Source organism: Melozone crissalis, unplaced genomic scaffold, assembly GCF_028551555.1.
Source record: "Melozone crissalis strain CALT ecotype California unplaced genomic scaffold, PUWL_Pcris_2 ptg000106l_1, whole genome shotgun sequence".
Taxonomy (NCBI): Eukaryota; Metazoa; Chordata; class Aves; order Passeriformes; family Passerellidae; genus Melozone; species Melozone crissalis.
In genome coordinates this window covers 2,167,955-2,190,513 of record NW_026535883.1, presented here as the reverse complement: position 1 = coordinate 2,190,513, position 22,559 = coordinate 2,167,955, and the positions used below count along the sequence as shown (strand labels likewise).

Genomic DNA, 22,559 nt, shown 5'->3' with positions numbered 1-22,559 from the left:
ATCTAGACAGAATTCAAACAGAGCCAATCACAAAGAGAAAGAATAATGCAACTCACAGGAATATTAAATACAAGCCATAGCAACAGGAGCCAAAATTTAATATTTGAAAGCATATTTAGCCAAAATACCACCTTTCATTGCCAGGAGCAACATTAGTTCCCAGATGTGTCCAAGGCATCTTAGGATAAGCACTATAAATTTGCACCTGTCCATAAACTCCTGGGGAAAAAAAAAAAAAGAAAGAACAGAAGGAGGATTTCAAAGGTTAAAGAAAAAGAGACTTGAGAAAAACTGAAGCAATAACTAAGTATATGAAAATCTTTATATTTATTAAAGTATGTTTCTATATTTTCTGAGAAGTGTAAGAACAGCACAAAGACTTCACTCAAAATACAAAGTGAAGGAGCAATAAGTCCTCAATAAAGTAAAATTATCATTGCATGTACAGGCAAGAGAGGAGATTTTACCACAGAAATCTCATTGACACAAATTAGATTTGAAGGAATTGCAGACAATGATATCTACCATTAAAAAAAAAAATCTAAGTAAAAAAATTAGGTAAAAAACTCCAGGAATGAAAAGTACAAAAAATTATGTGGTTATTATTAATCTTTCTGGATAATGAACATTTTTTTTCCCCCTCTGGAAAAGGGATCCAAAACCAGAGGGCAAATCCAAAATACAGAAACTTTTCATAGAGATGATATATCCCAGAAGATTAAATGTTAGCTGTAAAATTTGTGTACCTTTGTTTGAAGTTTATCTGTACCAAAGAGTAACGGTCTCAACAGTGGTAGATTTGGATATTATCAAAAATTAGTTTTCTGTGATAAGTGGAATTCATGTTTCATACCAATACTCCCTGGGTGCACATTTATATCCTCCAGACGATCACAGAAAATCCCTTCAGAAGCCCGAAGAAGGAACAGCAGCTTTAAATCCCTTTCTAGGGGATATTGCAAAGAACCTGCAATAAAGACAAAACAGCATCAAACCCATGACAAAAGTATCCATGGCTTCTGTGATGCTAAAAACAGGAGGGAAACTAGGGGGGGAATATATGTGAATATGATTTTAAAGAAATACCTAAATGGCTGAATTAATATTTCCTTTCTCAACCAGTTTTTGCCTTTTTGCTTCTTCACCAGTTGAAAGGTAAGTGTGCAGCAAGGATGGGAAAAATGGAAAGACTGAGGGGAAAAAAATTAGGGAAAAAGAAAGTGCCCAAGAAGTTTTGGGGATAACTGCACAGTAAACTGTATTCCAACTTTGCCTTCATTTATTTCACCAAGGGTAGTTTACAGTTTCAGAGGAAAATGGCCCAGCACTAAACAGATACTAAGGAGGAAAAAGTAGGACAGTTTTTGCCCTGGAGAAATGTATGCGGAGTCCAGTAAAGGAGTTCAGCGTTCCTTTAAAATTAGAGATTAAATCAATTATGCAACAGAAAACTGCAGCAGATGTAGAACTAAAATATATATATATATGTATCTGTACAAAATTAGCCGGCCTGTCATGTTCTTTTAATATTTAAAAATTACTAGTTTGGAAAAGAGAGCTGATTTTGTATCCTGAAGAAACACTTTGCTTTAAGAGCCCTTTTTTTATTTAAGTGAAATCAATAAAACAATAAATTGTTCCCCACCAGCATCTGACTGATAACTGAGGATATTTAAATTCTCTGTACAACTTTTTAATGGGTAAAAGGTAAACAGTACAAGACTTGCATGTTCCCCATCTAATATCTCACACTAGCGAGCATGTATATTCTCTGGGGACATGGATGGAATTATTTTCCAGTGTCCATCGTCCACCCAATCCAGGTTTGATTTCCTTGTTTAAACTCACAAAACTGTGTTTTGAACAGAGGAAAAGCAGGAATTAGGTTGTTTCCAAATATGCTTTCACAATTTCTCATGTTTTTTACACCTGGTTACAAAGCATTTACTATTATAGTTAAATCAGTTAAAACCATCTCATATACCCAATTCTCAGCTCAGTTTTAAAACAATTTTTAAGTAGGCTTCCAGACTTAACAATCACATACAAAGGCTTGGAAATGGGGATTCTATAGGATGAATTGGAAGTTCTCTCTCCATTAAAAGATTTACATCTACATTTAGCTAAAAATCATCAATTTTAGTCCAAAAGAGCACAACATATTAAGAAATTATACCCTTGTTCAAAAAAAGCCAAAACCACACAAATAAAAAATACAGTCAGAGTGAGAAACAAAAAAACTATTTATAATGGAAAACAAAATAAAATTAAAAAGGGAAGATAATATTCACAGAAATTCTTCAGTGGCTGGAAAATGTAATTGGTAAATGACATAAAGCAACACAGTAGTCATCAATCAGTAGAAAAATTCTGCTTCTTTTAAGAATATTTAGAAGAAAAATAGGCTTAATACTTGCTTGTTGCCATCAGTAGTTCCATGAGTTTAAATCAATGGATGCTAATAACTTGAATGCAAGTGCTAGCAGAGAGTTTTACAGGAAACCCATTGGACTATTAAGGTGGACTCTTCAATAATTTTGGGATCACTCATGATGTCTGAGGGTCCTTGAAAAAAGCTAATATTGTGCCAATATTTCAAACAAAGATAAAAGTAAGAGCCCCAGGTAATTACAGGCCTGTCAACTTGACACTGATTCTGGGGGAAAAATAAATAAAAATGGAATGTCCAACTCTGAACACAATTAATAAATCATTAAAGGTGGATGATATAATTAATGCCAATCAACCTGCTTTTATAGAAAAAAAAGACTTGTGAAACTTCCTTATTATCGTCTCCTAATGAGATTACAGGTCTAGTTGATAAAGATAATAGCTTTGATATAATATAATTGGCTTCTCCAACACACTTGGCTTAGTAGCACAAAACTTCGTGATTAACAAACTACACAAGTGCAGCAGGAACATGGCACACACTAATTTACAGCCTGAGTGACTGGAATGGGGACATGGACTCAACCAGGTCTGGTCCTGCAAACCCTGTGGCATTCCATGTTTTATTAGGGACCCAAATTTGTGTGAGGGTACTGAAAGTAAGCAGATAAACTGACACAACTGGAGAGAACAATTGCAAGGATGCTCTAGGAAAGTCAGCAGGAATTTAGAAGTGAAGAATTAGGAAAAAAATGAAGAATTCTCTAGGGGACCCTGCTTGAGCAAGGTGGTTGGATTAGATGATCTCCAGTGATCCATTCCAACTTTATCCATTCTGTGATTCTCTAATATTGAACATAATAAAAAAAGAGGTCTTGAAAAGGTAAGAATCTCTCTGGGAATGAATGGGGAAGAATGAAAAACAAAGGGAAAAGCTGAGTAAGGTCTCAGATACACACTTTGGCTAAGTCTAAATAGATTCCAGCAGAATGGCCTATGAAAATGAAGATGTGGAAGCAGCAACTACTTCAGCTTACTCATAAGGGGACTCCAACATAGTTGATTCACACAAGTCACAGAGCTGGTAAGTTTCAGAACATTATGAAGTAACCAGCAATGAAATCACATATCTTGTAATAATTTTGTTGGATACAGCAACTTGCCACAAACAACAGGAATCATGATTTCTGCAACACATAAGGGATCATGATTTCTGCAACACATAAGGGAAGAATCTGGGCTTTAAGTGCCCATCTTTGGACTTCGGTTGTGAAAACTTCAGCTTTCTTGTCCCACTTTTCTGTGGTGAGAAAAGCCCACATAAGACCACACCAAGCTGCCCAATTCCCCATCCTGCATGAGACGAGTGGAAATGGATTCCCTTTCATGCTTCTGCTCCAGCTGGAAGCCCTGGCAATTTGATGAGCAACCTGATTGATCATAAAGTGAAATATTAATATGCTGCTGGCTGAGAACCAGGAAAAAGGATGCTTGCAACCTGGAAAGTATCAAAAGATGGAAATGTCTGGTGAGATGTGCAGAAAAGGTCAGGAGGCACTAAAGACAGAGGCAGGACTCCCTCAAACACGTGTTCTTCCAATTGCACTACACAGTGCAAAAAGCCCCAATCATTTATGATAATCCTGTGTTAATAAACAACCTGATGTGTTAATAAATTCACCACTGATATACACTGTCCTGAAGAAGTGTGAGATGCAAATGTTGAGATTGTACCACAGATCTGTTAGCACAATGGTTTCAGCTGGTTCAGAATCCTTCATCTTCCAGGTCAAACCCCTGGAGAGGAGAAAACCTACTACGAGAAAAAAGGAGGGAATAAACAGGAGAACAGAAATAGAGATGTGTTTTTTTCTACTCAGATTTTCATTTATCCTGAACTGTGGTCTGGATCTAGTTTGTTGAGTTTTAAAAGCATTTTCCATTGTTTTCATATTTTAGTTCTGTTCCAGATGTTCCTCCTGACAGATTTTTGCTGTATTGTTTGGGGTTTTGTGCCATAGCAAAACCCATTCAATTCTTTCCTAGAATAGTGGGTGTTTCCTCCCTTCTAGCCTTCTCTTTTTTTCACAACATAACACTCTGAAACAGCTGTTGCATATAAGAGCAATGAAATGTCTGAGCTAGATCGCCTCCCTTCACCTGGCAAACAGACTTTGCCATCTTATCTTGCTGGGACCATCTCCTCTATCTCTGTTTCCTGAATCCAAAACTTCTTGGACTCTAAGTACCCAGCTATTTTAAAAACTGTGTCATATTTTCACCAGAAAGTCTGAGGAGCTTTTATTCATGATCAATACCCAGCAGGACAGCACCTACTGTTGGTTCTCTTCTGGAGCTTCCTTCAGGTGTTCACTCTGGAAAGCAGCCTGGAATAGCAGCCAAACAAGGAGACCTCACTTTGTGGCCTCTTTCTGCCAAAAATACAGAAGATTTCAGAAGTCCTCAGCTCCACATCTCCACAGCTGTGGAGTAGGAACCAATAGCCAGAAGTGGGGGGTGAATGAGGAATAAGTGGTGAGACAAGTAGGATGGGATCTGAGAGTCCCAGTGCCATCCAAATCCTCTCTGGAAGATGGCAGATATAAGACAGGGATAAATGACTGAAGAGTGGAATTTTTAAGCAGAAGTTGCAGGCAGGGAGAGACACCTGAGGGTGCCCAGAAAGACAGAAAATCCTTATAATTAGGCAACAGAACCATATTTCTGGGAAGAATCATATACCTACATTCAGGTTTTTTAATGTAGATTTTTAATGGGTTTTTAAAATTTTTTTTAATGTAGATTTTTTCTAGATACCTTTATTGACCAGTCCCACTGACTGCAGGGGCTCCACTGGTTATATTGGATAGACCTCTACTGGAACAGCAGCTCATGTCCTGGTGTCCACATTAAAATTTGGGTGTCTAGAACATGTGAACCAAATCCCTTCCCTACATGGAGCAATCAGTTAAAAGAAACTGAAGGTCCTGGAAGGGGTCAAAGCCGAACAGAGGCTGAGGGGTTCAGGAAGAGAATACAGTCATTGAAGGGAGTGCAAACACTCCAATGAACTTTTCAAACCAATTTTTTTTCTGTGATCTGGAATGAAAATACATCTCGTTACACCAACAGAATCCCTTCTTCATACAAGTTGGACAGCTGTGCAGGGACGGTGTGTGCAGGGTGGGACTCAGCCCAGAGCCAAAGATGGGACCCACACAACAGAAGTGCTGGAGAAGTTGGAAAAGACAGTAAATTGGTGAAACTCACTGGTGCTCTAATTACTGCTCTTTATTTACTGCTAACACATGGCCATTTAATGAAATACACTGATTTATCCTTTGACAAAGCAGTATGGGGGTTCTTTCTGGAAAAGAGGGGGAATAAATGCATTAGAGCTCTCACCACAAGCAAGATAAGGGGCATTAGAATTGTCTGGGGTTTCCTCTCCAGACAATCAAGCCATGAGCTAATGATGACCTTAGGCTTCTTGCCTCCAATGAGTGACATGACTGACAAGCAGCCATCAGGAGATATGTGAAGGAGAGAATGTGACAAGTTGAAATAAAAAGAGAAATCCTATCTGGATAATTACTTGGCGAGCTTTACTATAAAAAGCAAAATCAGCCTGCCAGCAAAGAGCAGCTGAGTGCAGTTTAGTTCAGGATGAGTCCACAGATCAATGTGTGCCAAGTGAACTTCAGCATTTCCTTCAGCTTTATTGGGAGCTGAGGGCTTTGCTCAGCAGTGGAACAGGGCACTTTCTGCACATATCATCTGAGTTTTAATGCTTGTGGGTTAAAATGGACAGAATCATCCTGGCTGAGAATGGAAAAACAACCGTGAGATGTTGAACTCATCATTTCTTACCTTGTTTTGACACAGATGTGCTAAAGATATTTAGCACTTCACTTTCTCTCTGAAACTCAAACTTCCTTTTATAAGCTGGAAAAATAGCCAATTTTTATAATATCATGGTACAGAGAAATAGAAATAAATGGTGTTACTAAAATTCCACTGCAAACATCACCATAAAATTAAAGACTTTGAAGGATAAAGTAAAAGAGAGAAACTCCTTATCTTAGAGGTAGGACTATGAAAGTAGAAATAATCAGAAAGTTTCCCTGAATCCAACAACATTAAAGGTCTAGGAGCACCCAGAGATATTCCTGTGGGGGTAAATCCACACATTTTCCTTTGGGTTTTCTGAGAGTTCTGATAGAGTTCTTTGTGGATCTTAAATCATCTCACATCTTCCAGGGATCATCATTCACATGGATTGTGATCATATATTAAAGGGAAAAGTAATTATTGACCCTGCATAGTCAATGGTGTTCCAAAAAGTCTGATTTCCCAACCACCCCTACTTTCTCATCCCAGTTTGCCTGTAAATTATTGTTTCAATAAAATTAATTAGGTTCTTGTTATGGTTTATAAACTCCAATTTTACACTGATTTTTTTTTCCCTTTGTTACATATTTTCCATCATCATTTAGTTGCTATGCACTTATGGTCATGACTTAACCTTGTGACTTTGTTTTCTCTCTGCAGAGAAGAAGTCAAGTGCTCTGTAGGACACCAGAACCAGATAAGATGAATTTCTAAACTGGTCTTTGTTCTCTAAAAGTTCAAGGGAACAAAATACTCTAGCTTTACCAAAAAGTCTTTGTCCCAGGCCACAGAATTAGAAGGAACAGCATGTGGCTAAGATTGCTACACTGAAAACAGGGCATGGAGAAATTACACAACAGGCAGGACCTGGGGATTCGGCTCACGTGATGCCGACCTGAGATCCTGCTCAGGCAATCCTGAACGCTGATGTCCACATCTATTAAATCTGTTTACTAAACTGCCTCATTATCTATTTTGTGTCAGGATTTCTTTAGGGTGTGGTGGAGTTGGACAGATGGGCTTCAAAACCCTTCCTTCAGGCTTGGAACAGGCAGGGTTGGACAGATGGGCTCCAAGACATTTCCGTAAGGCCTCGAACACATGGGAAGGGAAAGGGGAAGGCAGGAAAACACAGGCACTCCCAGCTCTACATGCAGGCAGAGAAATGAGGTTTGGGAAACCTGCAGAGTCTGTATCCACCCATCATGTCACAGCTGAAACAAGGACAGCTCTCCAGGAGATGCTGGACTGCGACTCAACAGCTGCAAATACCTGTTTGGCTTTTAATATCATTACTACTTACAGATGTGCTGGAGGGGAGTTTGTGCAGCAAAGTGCCTCAATGTTTTTTTAATAAGTGTTTTTAGCAATGAACACATGCTTTTTCTTAAAACCAATATGAAACTGTATTTAAAGTGCAAAGAAGTCTAAGTAAGAAATGACTGACAGTCTTTTAAGTATATATATATTTTTAACCTCCCAGATTAAGCTTTCCAACCTCTTTTTCCAAAGAAAAACACAAGACAGCAAAATAACTTTTTTAGCCAGTACTATATAAACTAAACAGTCCCTTGAGATTAACAACAAACAAATATTGAAGCAGACTTCCTCAGGAGGTGATTACACAAAAAAATTCTCTTTTTAAAGTTCATGAAACCAATCTTGAGAAAGGTCAAGCAATGATCAACAATATGATCCCAGCGTCCTAAGGATTCCTGTAAGTATTTATAATGCCAGGCTTTAGAAACCTTGATATTTAAAGGGAATTATGTGAGTAATTACTTCAGAGTGGAAAAACACCAATCCTCATTGTTGTAAATAATGTGGAACAGCCCCAGTGACTTTGGGAACTGTGAAACAGCTGAAGGTAGAGGCAAGGTGGTACTTTCCTGTGGTCCTGGTGCTCATCTGTACAGAGGGATGAGAGGAGCAAGTGTGCTGAATCCAGCTGTTTCACACCACAGCAGGATTTCCAGGCATTCAGGGAATTCTTCATGGCTCTGTTTATGTTGGCTTTAAGTATTTCTGTGTCACAAAAAGTGTCCTATTAATGCCCACAGGCACCAGGCATTGCCTGAACACTGGGGCAGATCCTGCCCTGAGGAATTACTGTCTCATAAAGCAATCCCCACAGGGAGCAGGGAGGGCTTTTACACATATCAGATAAAATCTCTGCCCCAGTGAAACCAGGAGGGAGGTGCAGTTGCCATTAAAGGAATAGGTAATTAGCTCCAGTGGATAATCATCCTGCTTCCCATGGATCCTGGGTGTCCAAACTGCAGATATCCAGATAGCCATGGGGCATTAGGTTGGACAACATGTTTATGGTGACACTTTAAGTCATTCTCCACAGTTCTTTTTCCCTATCAAGAGCAGAAATAACCCCCAGGCATCCCAAAGATCAGCTGTTCACTCACCCACTCTCAGCACACCCCCCAGCACCACGACACAGGCTGCACTCAGGACGTTGCTGGAGCTGCTGGGGAACTCAAGGGTCCCCAGGATGTAGAGTCCTCTCAGAGGGGGAAGAGCCACATCCACCAGGATGGTCCTGTCTGGGAAATAAAGCAGAGGGTTGTTTAGGTCAATGGCAGCCTGGCAACACCACTTGCCAAAAAGAATGTCAACTTGGCTTGAGTTTTGTTATTCAGATTGGTTTTCATAGAATCATGGAACGGCCTGGGTTGAAAGGGACCTTAAACATCTCCTTGTTCCAACCTCCTGCCATAGGCAGGGACCCCTTCCACTATCTCATGTTTCTCCAAACCCTGCCCAACCTAGCCTTGGACATTTCCAGGGATGCAGCCACAGCTTCTCTGGGTAACCTGTGCCAGGACCTCACCATCCCCTCAGGGAAGAATTTAATCTTAATATCTAATGTAAACCTACTCTTTTTCAGTTTGAAGGTGTTAGCCCTTGTCCCGTCACTCCAGCCCCTTGTAAAGAGTCTCTCGTCATCTTTCCCATTTTTGCCTTATGGAACTGAAGAAGACAAGAGAGTTCTTTTGAAGAGAACAAGAATGACAAAATGCCTCATCCCTGGAAGCATTCAAGGCCAGGCTGGACAGGGCTTGGAGCAACCTGGGATAGTGGAAGGCCTGCCTGCCCATGGCAGGAGGTTGGAACAAATGAGCTTTAAGGTCCTTTCAAATACAAACCCTTCTGGGTTCTAGGATTGATGGAAATTGAAAAATATCCATCAGTATCACTGAGGTGTGTCATGGTACAAAGGACCTGCAAGTCCCCACCTTGTCAAGAGCAGTGATCAGGGTGACAAACTGCAGCCACACACCATGAACTACCTCCACTGACTCTCTATTAGCACTTTTCCCTCTTTTAATCTTGGCTTTGCTCTCCCAGGTTTAGTGTATGAAAACTCACCTCTTCCTCACCATCCAAGAGGAAAGCTTTGCTCACACAAACACAACCTGCAGGATGCCAGAGCTCATGGAACCACAGAATAGTTAAGATTGGAAAAGAGCTCTGAGATCACTGCCAGGTCCACCATGAGTTCCATTCTGCATTCATATTCCCCTCTAAAAATCAGTTAGCAACGACCAGGGCAAAGCACCATTCTCTCAGATCCATAAGGAGAAAGCAAGGGGAATATTTTTATATTTCAGAACAGAGTGGAAACTTTTGTGGCTTGAGCACAATGACAACATCACTGCTGCTTCCTAAAGTTGCAATTCTTCAGCCTGGGAACCTTTAAAATGTCTCTTAAGTGTTCCAAGTAGGACATGAGCAAGGATGCAAATGGTGGATCATTCAGAGGCAGCCCACTGCACAGAGGTGAATTCCACCCCCAGAGACCATCTAATGCTCTTGGATATCACTAAGAGCTTCTCAGTTGATTGCACTGGAAAACAGCTCAGGCCCTGAAACTGTGGTTTCCATCCCCCTTTCATTATTGACAAGAGTAACAGTATGGCGTCTCTCTCAGTCAGTGGGTGTTCCTGGAACAAGGAAAAGCAAGGTGTTTCCCTAGCAAGGGGCTCAATAATATGATCTAATAATGGCTTTCAGAGAAACAGATTGCATGGAAAAACAATCTTCAACATAATGACAGCCCTACCCTACACAGAGATCTTGTGTGACTCTCATTGTTCTCATAAGCATTCATTGCAAGGCATTGATGCAAAAAAAAAGGGAGAGATTAAAGAACACACATATTTTTCTGGTGTGTTTTGACAGTGGTGAGAATGGGACACTTGAAACCGATTTTGAGTGGAATATAAGAACCATGAAGTGTCTTGGGAAGTGGTTCAGCTACTTAACAGTTTCACTTCTGCCTGTGGACATTGGCAACTGCTGTGGATGGGAACATAAATGACCACAAAATGGGTAGCACAGAGAAAGTCCTTGCCAAAAATCTTGTAATCAGGGGCTGGCTCCAACTATTTAGCACACACATTTAAGAAAATTTCCAAGCCCTGCTTGCAGAAAATATAATCAATATGATTCTGTGAAAACCTACATAAAGTACACTCAGAATTAGACTGAAAGAAAATATTAGTAGCATTTTCTAGTTTTTTACTCCTTGGTTTTGTAACCCTGTAGTTTCAAAACCTCCAGGGAAAGGAAAAATTTATTTCAGGTTCTATTTTCAGGCTTGGAGTTCTGGCTCTGCTTACAGACTTGTTTGTCTCCTACCTACATATTCCTGCCCTTATCCCTGTGAATCAATTATCCCACCTCTTCCTTTTCCCCTCTGCATTTTCATCCTTTCTCTCTGGCCACGAGCACCCTGAAAGCCCAGGATCTTTGTTCTCATGGACTATACCAAGTACAGCAGCAAGCCATGGTAAATCTGAACCCCTCATCCCAAAACAAATTCCCTGCATCCTTGGGCTGAAACATCTTTCAAGCATGCAAAATTTTCACAGTATTCAGATGAAGTAAGTCTCTAGGGAGCAAGGGCATTTTTTTCCCCTCTAAATCTTATGGTTTTAATACTTAATATATTTTTACAGGCATGAGGAGATTCCTGTCTATAATCTCTTTACAGGACAGGTACAGTCCCATGCCCTGCAGAGCTGTGAAGGGAAGGCTCAGGATGTGAGGATATGAAACAGAGAGGAGAATAAAGAGGAAGATGTTGTTAAAATGGTATCTCTCAGACAGAAGGGGAATCTAGTTTGTGAAATCACAGCTCAAGAATGTGGCAAAAATCTGCAGTTGACAAAGGCCATAAGTATATTCATCAAACACAGGCTGAAACATTTTTACAAGGAAGAGCAGCAGTGCTCCCAGGCATGCCATTTATATGTCACACTCCAGTCTAGAACAGAGATTTTTTGCTGAGTTGCACATCTTTCTGAAAAATGTTTTATAAAAGAAATGCTGACTGCTCTGTATCTGTGGTATCATGTGTGTGAGCCTCGAAACAGAGGAGTGAGAAATTCCCCCACTCAGAGATATCTCTGCAAACCTTGAGTTTCCTCAGTTTAAAAGGACAACACTCTAGGGTGTGATGCTTGGGGTGTGAAGTTCTCAGAGGGTGAAATGCTGCTCTGCAGAAACAACAGAACACTCCTTTGAGGGGGGAAAAATGTTTCCACACTTGAGGAGGAAAGCAAACAGATTCAAAGGCAACTTCCTTACAGAATACACTCATTTACCTCATAGAGGGAGATATGACTTAGCAGTTAAAATAATAGACTTTAGGTCACTGAGTTCAAAGGATTTACCTCCAGAGAAAGGCAAACTGGAGCTGTTTTCCCACCATGAAAATATTCATATAACTGCAAGAAACCACTTTCAGCAAACCATAGTCTGAGCTTGAGAACAGGGCAATATTTCATTGTACATATACTTTCTTCAGACAAAAAGCTCAGGTATGCCAGAGTCTTAATGTTCATATGTACAATACTGAGAAGGCATTAATGACTACAGCAATGACACAAAGTGCCTTTGATCAGCCACATTGCTGTATAAAACACCATAGCATGCCATTGAATGGAAATCAGGCACAACAGAGGAGCTATTATATGGGATACAGTACTCCAGCATTCATCTCTTCAAACAGAAAAACTTCAAAGAAAATCAAAATCAGAAAATGAAGAACAGAGTGAATTCCACCACTGGAGAGAAAAAAAAAAAAAAAAAAAAAAGGAAGATAGAAATTGCCAGAGGCTACATGATATCATATCAATACCCTTCAAAACAGCATTCCTTTGCTTGGAATTATAACACACTCTCCTTCCACCCAGAGCACACTGCATCAGGAGTGTGCCACCCTAAAACCATAAACCAAAGCCCTGAAAATCCCATGGCTTTGGGGAGCTGATGCCACTGTTGGAATGGCATGACTGAACTCCTCTGGCTTGATTTTCAAGGTGGTGTGGCTGCTGCAGCCTGATGCATGTGACAGGTCCTTGTGGGATGGCTGTGGCTCTGGAGGATGAACCTCCAGGGATAAAAGCACAAGCTGTGGCAGCCTGAGCTGAAGATTTCCAGATCAGGCTGGAAGAGACTCATATCCACTGGGGAGACAGACACTGAGGGGAATTATAGCAATACACCAACGCTAAAAGTCCCTTTTACATGAGGAAATCAGCTTTGTTGCAAGTGAAAGTCATCCTTGAACTAAGTATGTGAAGTCAAACAGGGCAAAAAAAGAAAGAACTTAGTACACAACTGTAGTGCTGTTTGCAGGGGTCTTAGGATGAGGGAAAATAATGTTGACTCCATGTTTCAGAAGGCTTGATTTATTATTTTATGGTATATATCATACTAAAACTACATTAAAAGAATAGAAGAAGGGATTTAATCAGAAGGCTGGCCAAGAATAGAAAAAGAATGAAAACAAAGGCTTGTGACTGACCAAGACAGTCTGGACAACTCACTGGGATTGGCCATTAATGAGAAACAATCACATGAGACTAATTACAGATCTACTTGTTGCATTCCGCAGCAGCAGATAATCATTGTTTACATTTTGTTCCTGAGGCCTCTCAGCTTCTCAGAAGAAAAAATCCTAAGGAAAGGATTTTTCATAAAACATGTCTGTGACACACAACACCAATTTCCAAGCTTGCCCAAATCTCTAGATGTGTCAAGCAGACACCAAGCAAGAACAGAAAAACCTGGTTTCTAATATGTATATTTTGCTAATAGAGGCATTTTCTACCTTTTCAAACCTTCCTGAGACCAGCCCATGAGGTAGCCTTAATGTTGCAGTTCTGCTTATTTTGTTAAATAAGCAAATTGAAGCCTTCAATAGCTAAATTTAGACAGTGCCCCAGCTCTCCAGTGAACTCTGGCAATCCACATGCAGTCAAAGATTTCAACAGTGTCTGACCAAAGTCTTTCCCTGTGCTTCTTCACACTAGAAATAAGCACTAAGCATCTATTATTTGCTTTTATGACCCGAAAACTGATCTATTATTTGGTTTTATGACTCTAAAACTGCTCTTTGGGGGCTGAAAGGATTGAGCCAGTCATGCACAGCATACCAGAAGCAAGCTCATGTCTTGGCTTTCAACCAGAAAATCATTGTAGATGGCTCCCAGAAGAGAATTTTAAGTAACCAGAAGACAGCAAAGAGTAAGACACAGCTGCATCTCGCCAGGAGTGAATCACAAAAACTTATTTTGGAGTGCATAGCAGCACAAAGTTTGGGTGGTTTCTAGAATATTTGTTCTCATGAGAACAAATTCTCACCTTTTTGAAGCCATCTGGAATCATTCTGAGTTTAGCAGGGTCTGCACAAACCAGAGGAAAAGGGAAGGGAAACATCCATAAAATGCTACAATTAAACATACGTTTGAAAGTTGTTGATTTCCTTTTAGATTTTGGATCCAAGCAAGGGTCTGGCTTTCTTTGAACTGGAGACTGAACACCTGTGGCAGCTAGGCAAAGCATGCAAAATGGACAGAAAATTTATCTTGCCTAACTTCATTTTAGTGCATTTAGAGCAACAAATCCGGTTCCCTCATCACCTGGTGAGGATCATGACTCTAATTTTAGACCCTGTATTCTGTTGACTCCAATGCCAGGGAGTGTCTCAATACCTCCAAACCAGCAGGACTGAAGAGGGAGGGCAGAAATAAAATAGAGAGAGGGTGACCAGAAAAGGCAGAGATTAAACAAAATTGGTGCTGTGATAGACAGCTTGTGTTTGTGTTCATGTTTTTGTTCTCAGGATAAAATCAAAGCAGGATTCCAGAAAGGTACTCGGGAGGAGAAGAGTTTCTGCACATCGACCAACACATACATTTACCCTGGCAATGGGAGAGAAGAGATTTTTTTCTAGGATCATAGAATCATAGAATAACCTGGGTTGGAAGGGACTCACAAGGATCACTGAGTTCAGCTCCTGGCCCTGCACAGAACAGCCCCAAGAACTCCACTGTGTGTTTCAGAGTGATCCAGACCCTTCCTCAGCATCATTGCCCTTCTCTGGACATGCTCCAGCTCCTCATCTTTGCAGGAAACACAGAAGAGTTTTATTCATTGTGCATCACAAACTCATCCTTCACCTTCTACTCTCTTGATCTGATCTAAGCAACAGAACTCCAAACCCTCAGCCAAACCTATTTATTTATTATTTTTTTATTCTCTGCTTCTGTACAAATTGTGATTTGCCTCTGCGCCTCTTCATATCTGCATCTGGCACATGATGGTGAAAACTGGAATGTTCTGGTCTTAAGGCAGTAATGGGCTGATATTGGTGGACCACTTATCACAGAATCACAGACTCATTAAGGCTGGAAAAGACCCCCAAGACCATCAACTCCAACTTGTGACTGATCCCCACTTTGTCACCAGCCCAGAGCACTGAGTGCCACCTCCAGACCTTCCTTGGACACCTGCAGGGATGGGGACTCCATCACCTCCCTGGGCAGCCCTTTCCAATGCCTGACCACCCATTCCACGAAGAAATTCTTCCTGAACTCCAACTTTATCTCATCTTCAGCTCAATGTAAGTCCCCCCCAAAAAGTGAAGAAAAGTAATATTTTTAGAAGTACAGGCTCTAGGATTTTTTTCATATTTATTAGAAAATTGAAGATAAAACTAAATATCTATTGAAGGTGGATCAAAATTCCTAATGTAACCTTCAATTTTATATATATATATGTGTGGAAGGAAATGTTTGCATTGGTATTTGTGCATGGAATTTCAGTCATGGTTAGGATTTATCTTCATAGGTTAATATGCATAATCCTTAATGACACAGGCCAGAGAAGCCCTAAAAATTACTGAAGTTCCATATCCAAATACTAACACAAACATTTCCTTCTACAAAAGCCATAAACCAAAACCAGGTAGGTGAGGAACAGATATGAAGTGGTGTTATCCACATTCCACACTTCCAGAAATGGAGCTGTGGTAGGCAGAGAGACTTAACTGGTTTCAAACAAATGAGAAGGAGACAGCATCAGGTTCTAGAATATTTGAGGAACATATCAAACAATATTCATTGGATCGTTCAATAATTTTTTCTGGAAAGGAACTCAGGACCTCATGTAGTCCAACTTCCTGATTAAAGGAGGGTCTCTTATGTAAAATGGTTATCACAAGCTTTTCTCCAGATTTTATTGCAAATTCTGTAATAAATTTACTAAAATCTGTTTTTCATGCAGTAATGTTGTATGATGAGTGGGGATTTAAATGTAACTCAAGTTGAAATACGGGTCTAAGCTAAAATATCTAGGAGGTATCCATGGCAAATGGTTTGAGAAATTACCATTGATAAGTAGGAATTACAACAGAAAAATAAAATGGAAGATGATGCAGAAATGTAAAATATGATCCTTGCACAAAACACAGAGAGAGATGGGCGAAGAGATGAGCTCTTTGTGAGCTGTGGTTGTGGGTCTTAAAAATTATCTTCTGAATTAAGGTCCCTGTACATACTCCAGCTTGAAAGTCAGCATAAGTGCTTGTTTTTGTGTGTATGTGAAAATGGAAAATAATTATCATTCTCTTCCAAAAACTACATTTTTGTACTGCAGTCTGAGTGACAAGGAACAAATGTGGGGTCCTGCACACACTGGAATGGCCACCAGGGCCAAGGAGCCCATATTGAAACACAAATATAAATCCAAATGTAGGCAGAGCCCAGCATCTCCAAGAAATTAAACACCTTTCCTTCCTCACGTACTTGGCAAGATGATGACATCTTCCCCAGGGCCTGGGATGCTGCCATTGGATCCTCCCCAGCCTTTTCCCACACCATTCCACGTCTCTGGGAGTGACCATTTCAAGACATCACTAGAAGGAGCTACAAAACAGAACACATAAAGACAGAATTATCATTTTCTGTAGCTGGAAGAATTACCATTTCTTTGATTGTTAAGCATCTGTGATATCAACATCCTCCTTTTGTCACTGCTAACTGTTCTTTGTTATTTTCTATGTTTAAAGAAAACTGATTGAATTCCCAGAGCACAGGAATTTCCATACTTTCCCAAAGTATGAAAAATTTAAAATAATTAGTGATCAACTCTTACAAGCTTGCTAACACCCAGAAAAGCAATTATCCCATTCCAAGAGGTGACCAAGACTTGGCTTGGAAAAGCAGCTTAACCAAAACATATGGAAACTCCTGCTCCTTCTCCAAAATTTTCTTTTTCAGGTCAACCCAAAAGAAAAATCCTGAGATTAAGGAAAATATTGGAAGAAACTGAGCTCACCAAATGCAGCTGCTTGACTTGCACTTATATTTTAGAGAGCCAACTAGCCAGGCTCCATAAATTAATTGCCCCTAAATTTGTTGTCCCTAAGAGAGGAAGGGAAGCCTTCAAGGGAAAATCCTGCACACCAAGTTTAGTAAATCCTAGACTAATGCAGGCAGGGCCTCCCTCTGTAGGCCTCTGCAAGCACCTACTTCTCTCCTTCCTCTATAAAGAAAATTCTGGGTTTTTTTTTTTTTCTGGAGGAGAGCTTCTTTGGGGATTAAAAGGGATTGAAAATATGCGAGCAAGCACATGCCCAGGTTTTGGGGGCTACACCCAGCTCAGTAATGTTGTAGTGTCCAAAAAACCTCTGTTGTCAGCACAGGGAAACACAGAAATGAAACCCACGTTGAGTTCCTTAAGTTTGGGTCTGTCTCCCCAATCACTTGCTTGTTCTGGGAGAAAAACCCTGCCAAAATGTCTCTAAACCCTTTTCCTACATAAGTGATTATTGTTAATACACAACATAGTGCCTTAACTTTTACCTTTCACATTTTTCAGATTCTGTTCTGATTTAGTGAGTGACTCTGAACTTCATATAAAGTGTTAACAAGTTCTCCTCACAATTCAGCCAGACAAAACAATCCTTTTCCAGCCTGAGAACTAAGGACACCATTGCAACTTCTGGCCCAAATAGTGTAAACAACAGCAAATTGAGAAGAGCAATCTGGGAGGATGGGACTTCATAACCTGGACCTGTAATTGGACAATTAACCCCAATATGTAAATGGACCAAAACTTATAAAAATGGGAAAACTTATGACCAGTCGTCCATTTTGGGTGCATTTTGGGTGCATCTTGGATAGAGCCATGGCTGCCCAAGGTGTATCCTTTTAAGATCTTTCAATAAATCCCTACTTTATTCCTTTAACACTGTCTAGCCCCTGTTCCAGGTAGCCTCTCTAGGCAAAAATACCCAAAAAATATCAAAATTTGGAGGTGTCCCTTGTCTTTGGTATATTTTTCTGTCTGATTCAACATGAAACTGAGCAGTAATATCAGACTATGGAGCACTAAAATAATCTGTAGTCTTACATTCTCCATGACCTTTCTGATCTGCTGTGTTATTTCCCAGGGTAAGTTTATAGTGTTTTATACTGTGGAATCACACATTTATCTTGAGCAATGGTAGATAGGGCTCAATGAAACACCTAAATGAATACCAAGAGCCTCTGTTGGATTGATAGATGTACAAAACACTGAAGTGAAAAATAGCAATTTACTCCTGAAAAAGCCATAAAAAAGAAATGGTTTGACTCCCAGACCAATGTTTTCTGACACAGACTATAACATACCTGGGGTAGGCAAATCCACTCTTTCCTTCTCTTTCAGTGTGACCTGAATTAAGTCAGCTCCTGTGACTGAACACAGAGAATTTTAGGGAGTTACAGCAAAGCCTTTCAAATTAACACCAAAAAACATTAATAGATCAATTTCCACACATTAATTCCTGACAACATTATACATTTCTTACAAAAAACATTTTATTTAAGAGAAACTATACATGTTTTCTAAGCATTTTTTGTCCTTTTCTTTTTTTATGCATTGAGAAAGGATTAAATAAACACATTTTAATTTACAGATACGGAAGGTCTCAAGACAACTCATTAGAAACAGCTAAAAAGAAAACATTCAACAATCAGAAATCCTAGGCTAGAACTCGAATCTCATTTATCCCACTATAAATCCACAGCAGTTCCACTCACATAAGTGATATCACACCACTGAATGCATAATGTATTAACTGGCTCAAACAGCGAAATACAGCTTTTGTTTTGTAGTTTGGTTTTGATTTTTTTTTTTTTTTTGCCCCCAAAATCTGGTATCTGAAAGAGATGCTTTAATTAGCCAGACTTTATAGACTGGAGACAGGGACCCTGTGTTCTCTGCTGTGAAAAGGGGTCAGCAGCAATTATCACAGTGGTAACCTTTGTGCCCGAGTATTGTCAGCAGGAGAAGGGCCAGAATAATGCAAATCAAAGAGGAGCAGGAGAAAGCTGCTTCAGACCCAGCTAAAATCCCACCTCCTCTTCATCTCCAGTGGCATATAAAGGCACTTCCTTTCAGTCACCAGACTGGAACAACTGTAGGTTAAAATAGAAACACTCTGACAAACAAATAAATCTCCTGTCCTCTGCCCAGCCCCTTATGGTGACCCTAAAGTGTTGTTGGAAGATTTTTTTGGGGGGTAGAAGAATTGTATCAATGAAGCCATTGTCAGAATTCTCCTCAGTTTCAGAACATGCCTGAAACTTTCCTCTGTGTGCATCAACCCACCAATGGGATTTCATGCCATATTGTAATTTACTTATTTTATCTTTAAACAAGTCTCTGTACTTTTAAATTGTGAAACCCGTGCTTCTCTACCTCCCTCCTTTTCTCCCAGTGCAACTGAGCAAATTTAAAATAACTGAGGTTCATTAATTTTAAGTGTTCAATAAATTAGTATGAATAATCAAAAAACTTGATTCTTTCTGATAATTACTATTTGATGTCAGTTGAAAGCACTCGATTGAGTTAGCAGCATATGCTCCTATGCCAAATGAGGCTTCCATAATTAAATAGAAACTGATTCCATGAGGTTTTTCTCATGTCTGATTAATTAGTAATCAGGTGCCTCAGCCCTGTTCTTCAGTGACACCTTCTCTCCCAACGGTGGCTGGGATCTGATCCATGTATCAGTCAAATCAATCTGCCCCAAACCATCACACAGAGCTCACACTGAACAGCAGCATGCCTTGAGTGGCCACAAGGTGAACATTTGAGGGGAAAAACATGACATGAAACTGCTAATTTAAAGCCTCTGACACAGCTCTTGTGGCTTTCAGACAATACATCTGTGTGAACATTTATGGTTATGGTGTTTTTCCTTCTCACGCAGGGCAAAACAGTTGCCAAAGCTGACAAAACAGTCTTAGGAAAAACAAGACAACCAAGCCTTGACAATATCCTTTTTCACCTCAATATATTTTGTGAGGTTTGTTGGGTTTGATTTTTGTTTTTTAGTGTTGTTTTTATTTTGCTTACTTTTGCAGGAACTAGAGTGAAATCATCTAATTAAGGATGTTTGTATTTTTCAGAGAAAAGCTGTTCTAATTAAATCCTGAGGGGACATAAAACTTGATCAATATGGTGCATAGACCTCATAACAGGGTTCAATCCCCTTATATGGTGAAGGAAGGAACCATTAAGACTTAATTCAGTGCAGAGTTTTATCACTGCCATGTCCAGAGTCAGGGCAATAATAAAAGTTTCTCATATTTGAAGTGTCATCCCACCAGAGCATGACAATTCAAACTATTATAACTTATTTATACTCTTGATCATGAGCATAGGAATCAGGGAGAGAATTCTCCCAGAACACTCCACATCCTTGTACAATTATTTACATCCTTGCAACTTTTACAATTATTTACATCCATGGGTGTAAAGTGCACCCCACGGATGAAAGTTGTGAATCAGCAGTTTTGTTGCCTTTTCCCACAAATACTCCTAAAAACTGATCAAGAAATGTAGAGGCCTTGGAATTAATCAAGGCTACAGTGACACAGTCCTTCTGGTGGTTTTGTTTTGCTGCTGAGTAGGTTATCACTGGGTTTTTCAGGACAGGAAGAGATACAGGCACTACAGATGAAGGACATCATTAGTAAACATTGAATTAAGGTGACTCTTGGCAAAATGTAGTTATAAGGCTCCAGGGGTTTAGTTGTATAAAACCTTTATAAGGCTCATCAATTTCCTGCCTTATTACAGCTCCTCCTGGATGTTTGGGCTGTGGATCATAAATATAGGCCTTCCGGATGATACTGCTGGTAACTTTTCCTGGTTCAGGGCTCCTTGAGTGAACATGAAGGAGGAGCAACTCAGTCTTTTATCAGCTTTGCAGTGACTCGGAATTTTGCCTGTGGATATTAGGAAGGGCTGAAACTAGGATAAATGGCTCCAATAGCCTGACTTACAAATAACAAGCAGCTCCATGCTATTTAACATCAATTGGGCTAACATCCATCACTGGGAAATCAAAACTTTTTAGACAGCACAATCAACAACACAGTGAGACACACCTCTGGAAACTGGAGAACCTAGGAGAGGGTGCTTTGTCATCCCCTGTGAGGATCTTCTGCAGGAGATACCCAGAAGTGTGATATAACAAGGACAATGTGTTAGGGATAAGAGGTGTAAGAACCTATTTTATATACATATAACTGGATAGATACAATTTTTTGATATATATACATATATACACATATATATACACACAGAAAAATATATATAAAAGATATATATATAGATATATAGATATAGATATAGATATAGATATAGATACATACACACATATATATGTATGTAAATCTTGGGTAGATGGACAAAGATTCTTGCTTACAGGAGATTGGCATTTGTGTAAAATTCCTCCTGCAGACATCACATAATCAAAAAATCAACCCTCACAGGATTATAAGGGCATTTCATCACCTTATTTCTGTAGCTGCTGCCCTCTCTGGTTTCTCTGCTCTCATGCCTGAAGGACAGGAGCTCACCCTCACCCACCAGGAGAATGTTGTTTTTCTCTTTGTGTCTATAACAAAAATTGAGCAACTGAGGGAATGGGGCAGGGGGGTCTCAGCCTGGAGAAAAGTGTCCCAGGGAGGATCCTACTGCTCTCTGCAACTCCCTGGAGTGAGGTCATTGCCAGGTGGATGTTGGTGTCTTCTCCTAAGTAATGAGCAAGAGAACAAGAGGAAATGGCCTCAAACTGTAATTAGGGGAGGTTCAGGTTGGGCATCAGGAAGAATTTATTTTTTGAAAGGGTGCTACAGACCTTGCATTGCTACAGACTGCCCAGGAAGTTGGTAGAGTCACCACACCTGGAACTGTTAAAAAAAATTCCTGGATGTGGCACTCAGTGCTCTGGTCTGGGTGACAAGGTGGGGATGGGTCACACCCTGGACCTGGTGGCCTTGAAGGTCTTTTCCAACATAAATCATTTTATGATTCTATGATTACAAGGGGCACCTCTTTACAAAGATCTGACTTTCATTTCATGGAGGTCACTGAGCAGCCCCCATCTGGTCAACTAGCCCTCTGAAATAACTGATATGGGTGAGTTTTATCTGGCTGGAAGAAAAGATTCATCCCTGTACAATCAGTCCTCTGTAAAGAATTAACTCCATTCTTCATGTCTTTCACCTAGGATTTTCCTTTACCCCCAAGCAATAGGGCTGTAGAAAATATCTGTGTTTATTTATTTTCTGTATTTTCATATTAGAAACAAACATTCTTTAGAGTGTTTTTTCCTCCTATACAAAGCAATTACAGAAACCCACAGAGCCTAATGGAAGTGAGATCATTCTTTAGGAATCTAGAAAAGACAATGAGTTTAATCAAATTATTTTTTTAGGAACTATGGAAATTGTAAACCTGCTTCTGACACAGCAGTAATGTGAGGTTCAGCCTTAGGCCCTCTTAACAACTCACACATGAGCAGCCTGAGCAAAGTCAGCAGGATGACCCATCTGCATAAAAGTTGTGTCTACTGAAAAATGTATTTGGGATAAATAAAAAGTTTGATAATCCTTTCAGTGATGTTTTCAATA

At 39.8% G+C, this 22,559-nt stretch overlaps 1 protein-coding gene across 1 annotated transcript in view; it reads right to left on the bottom strand.

Moving 5' to 3' along the window:
- Window positions 1-22,559, bottom strand: part of PKHD1 (PKHD1 ciliary IPT domain containing fibrocystin/polyductin) — a 238,112-nt gene that overhangs the window by 76,657 nt on the left and 138,896 nt on the right. The window contains exons 49-53 of the mRNA XM_054291748.1: window positions 18,261-18,326; window positions 16,392-16,511; window positions 8,700-8,837; window positions 854-967; window positions 132-219 (exon numbers count right to left, since the gene is read on the bottom strand). Of these exons, the coding sequence (XP_054147723.1) occupies window positions 132-219; window positions 854-967; window positions 8,700-8,837; window positions 16,392-16,511; window positions 18,261-18,326 (526 nt within the window). The remainder of the gene's footprint in view (window positions 1-131; window positions 220-853; window positions 968-8,699; window positions 8,838-16,391; window positions 16,512-18,260; window positions 18,327-22,559) is intronic.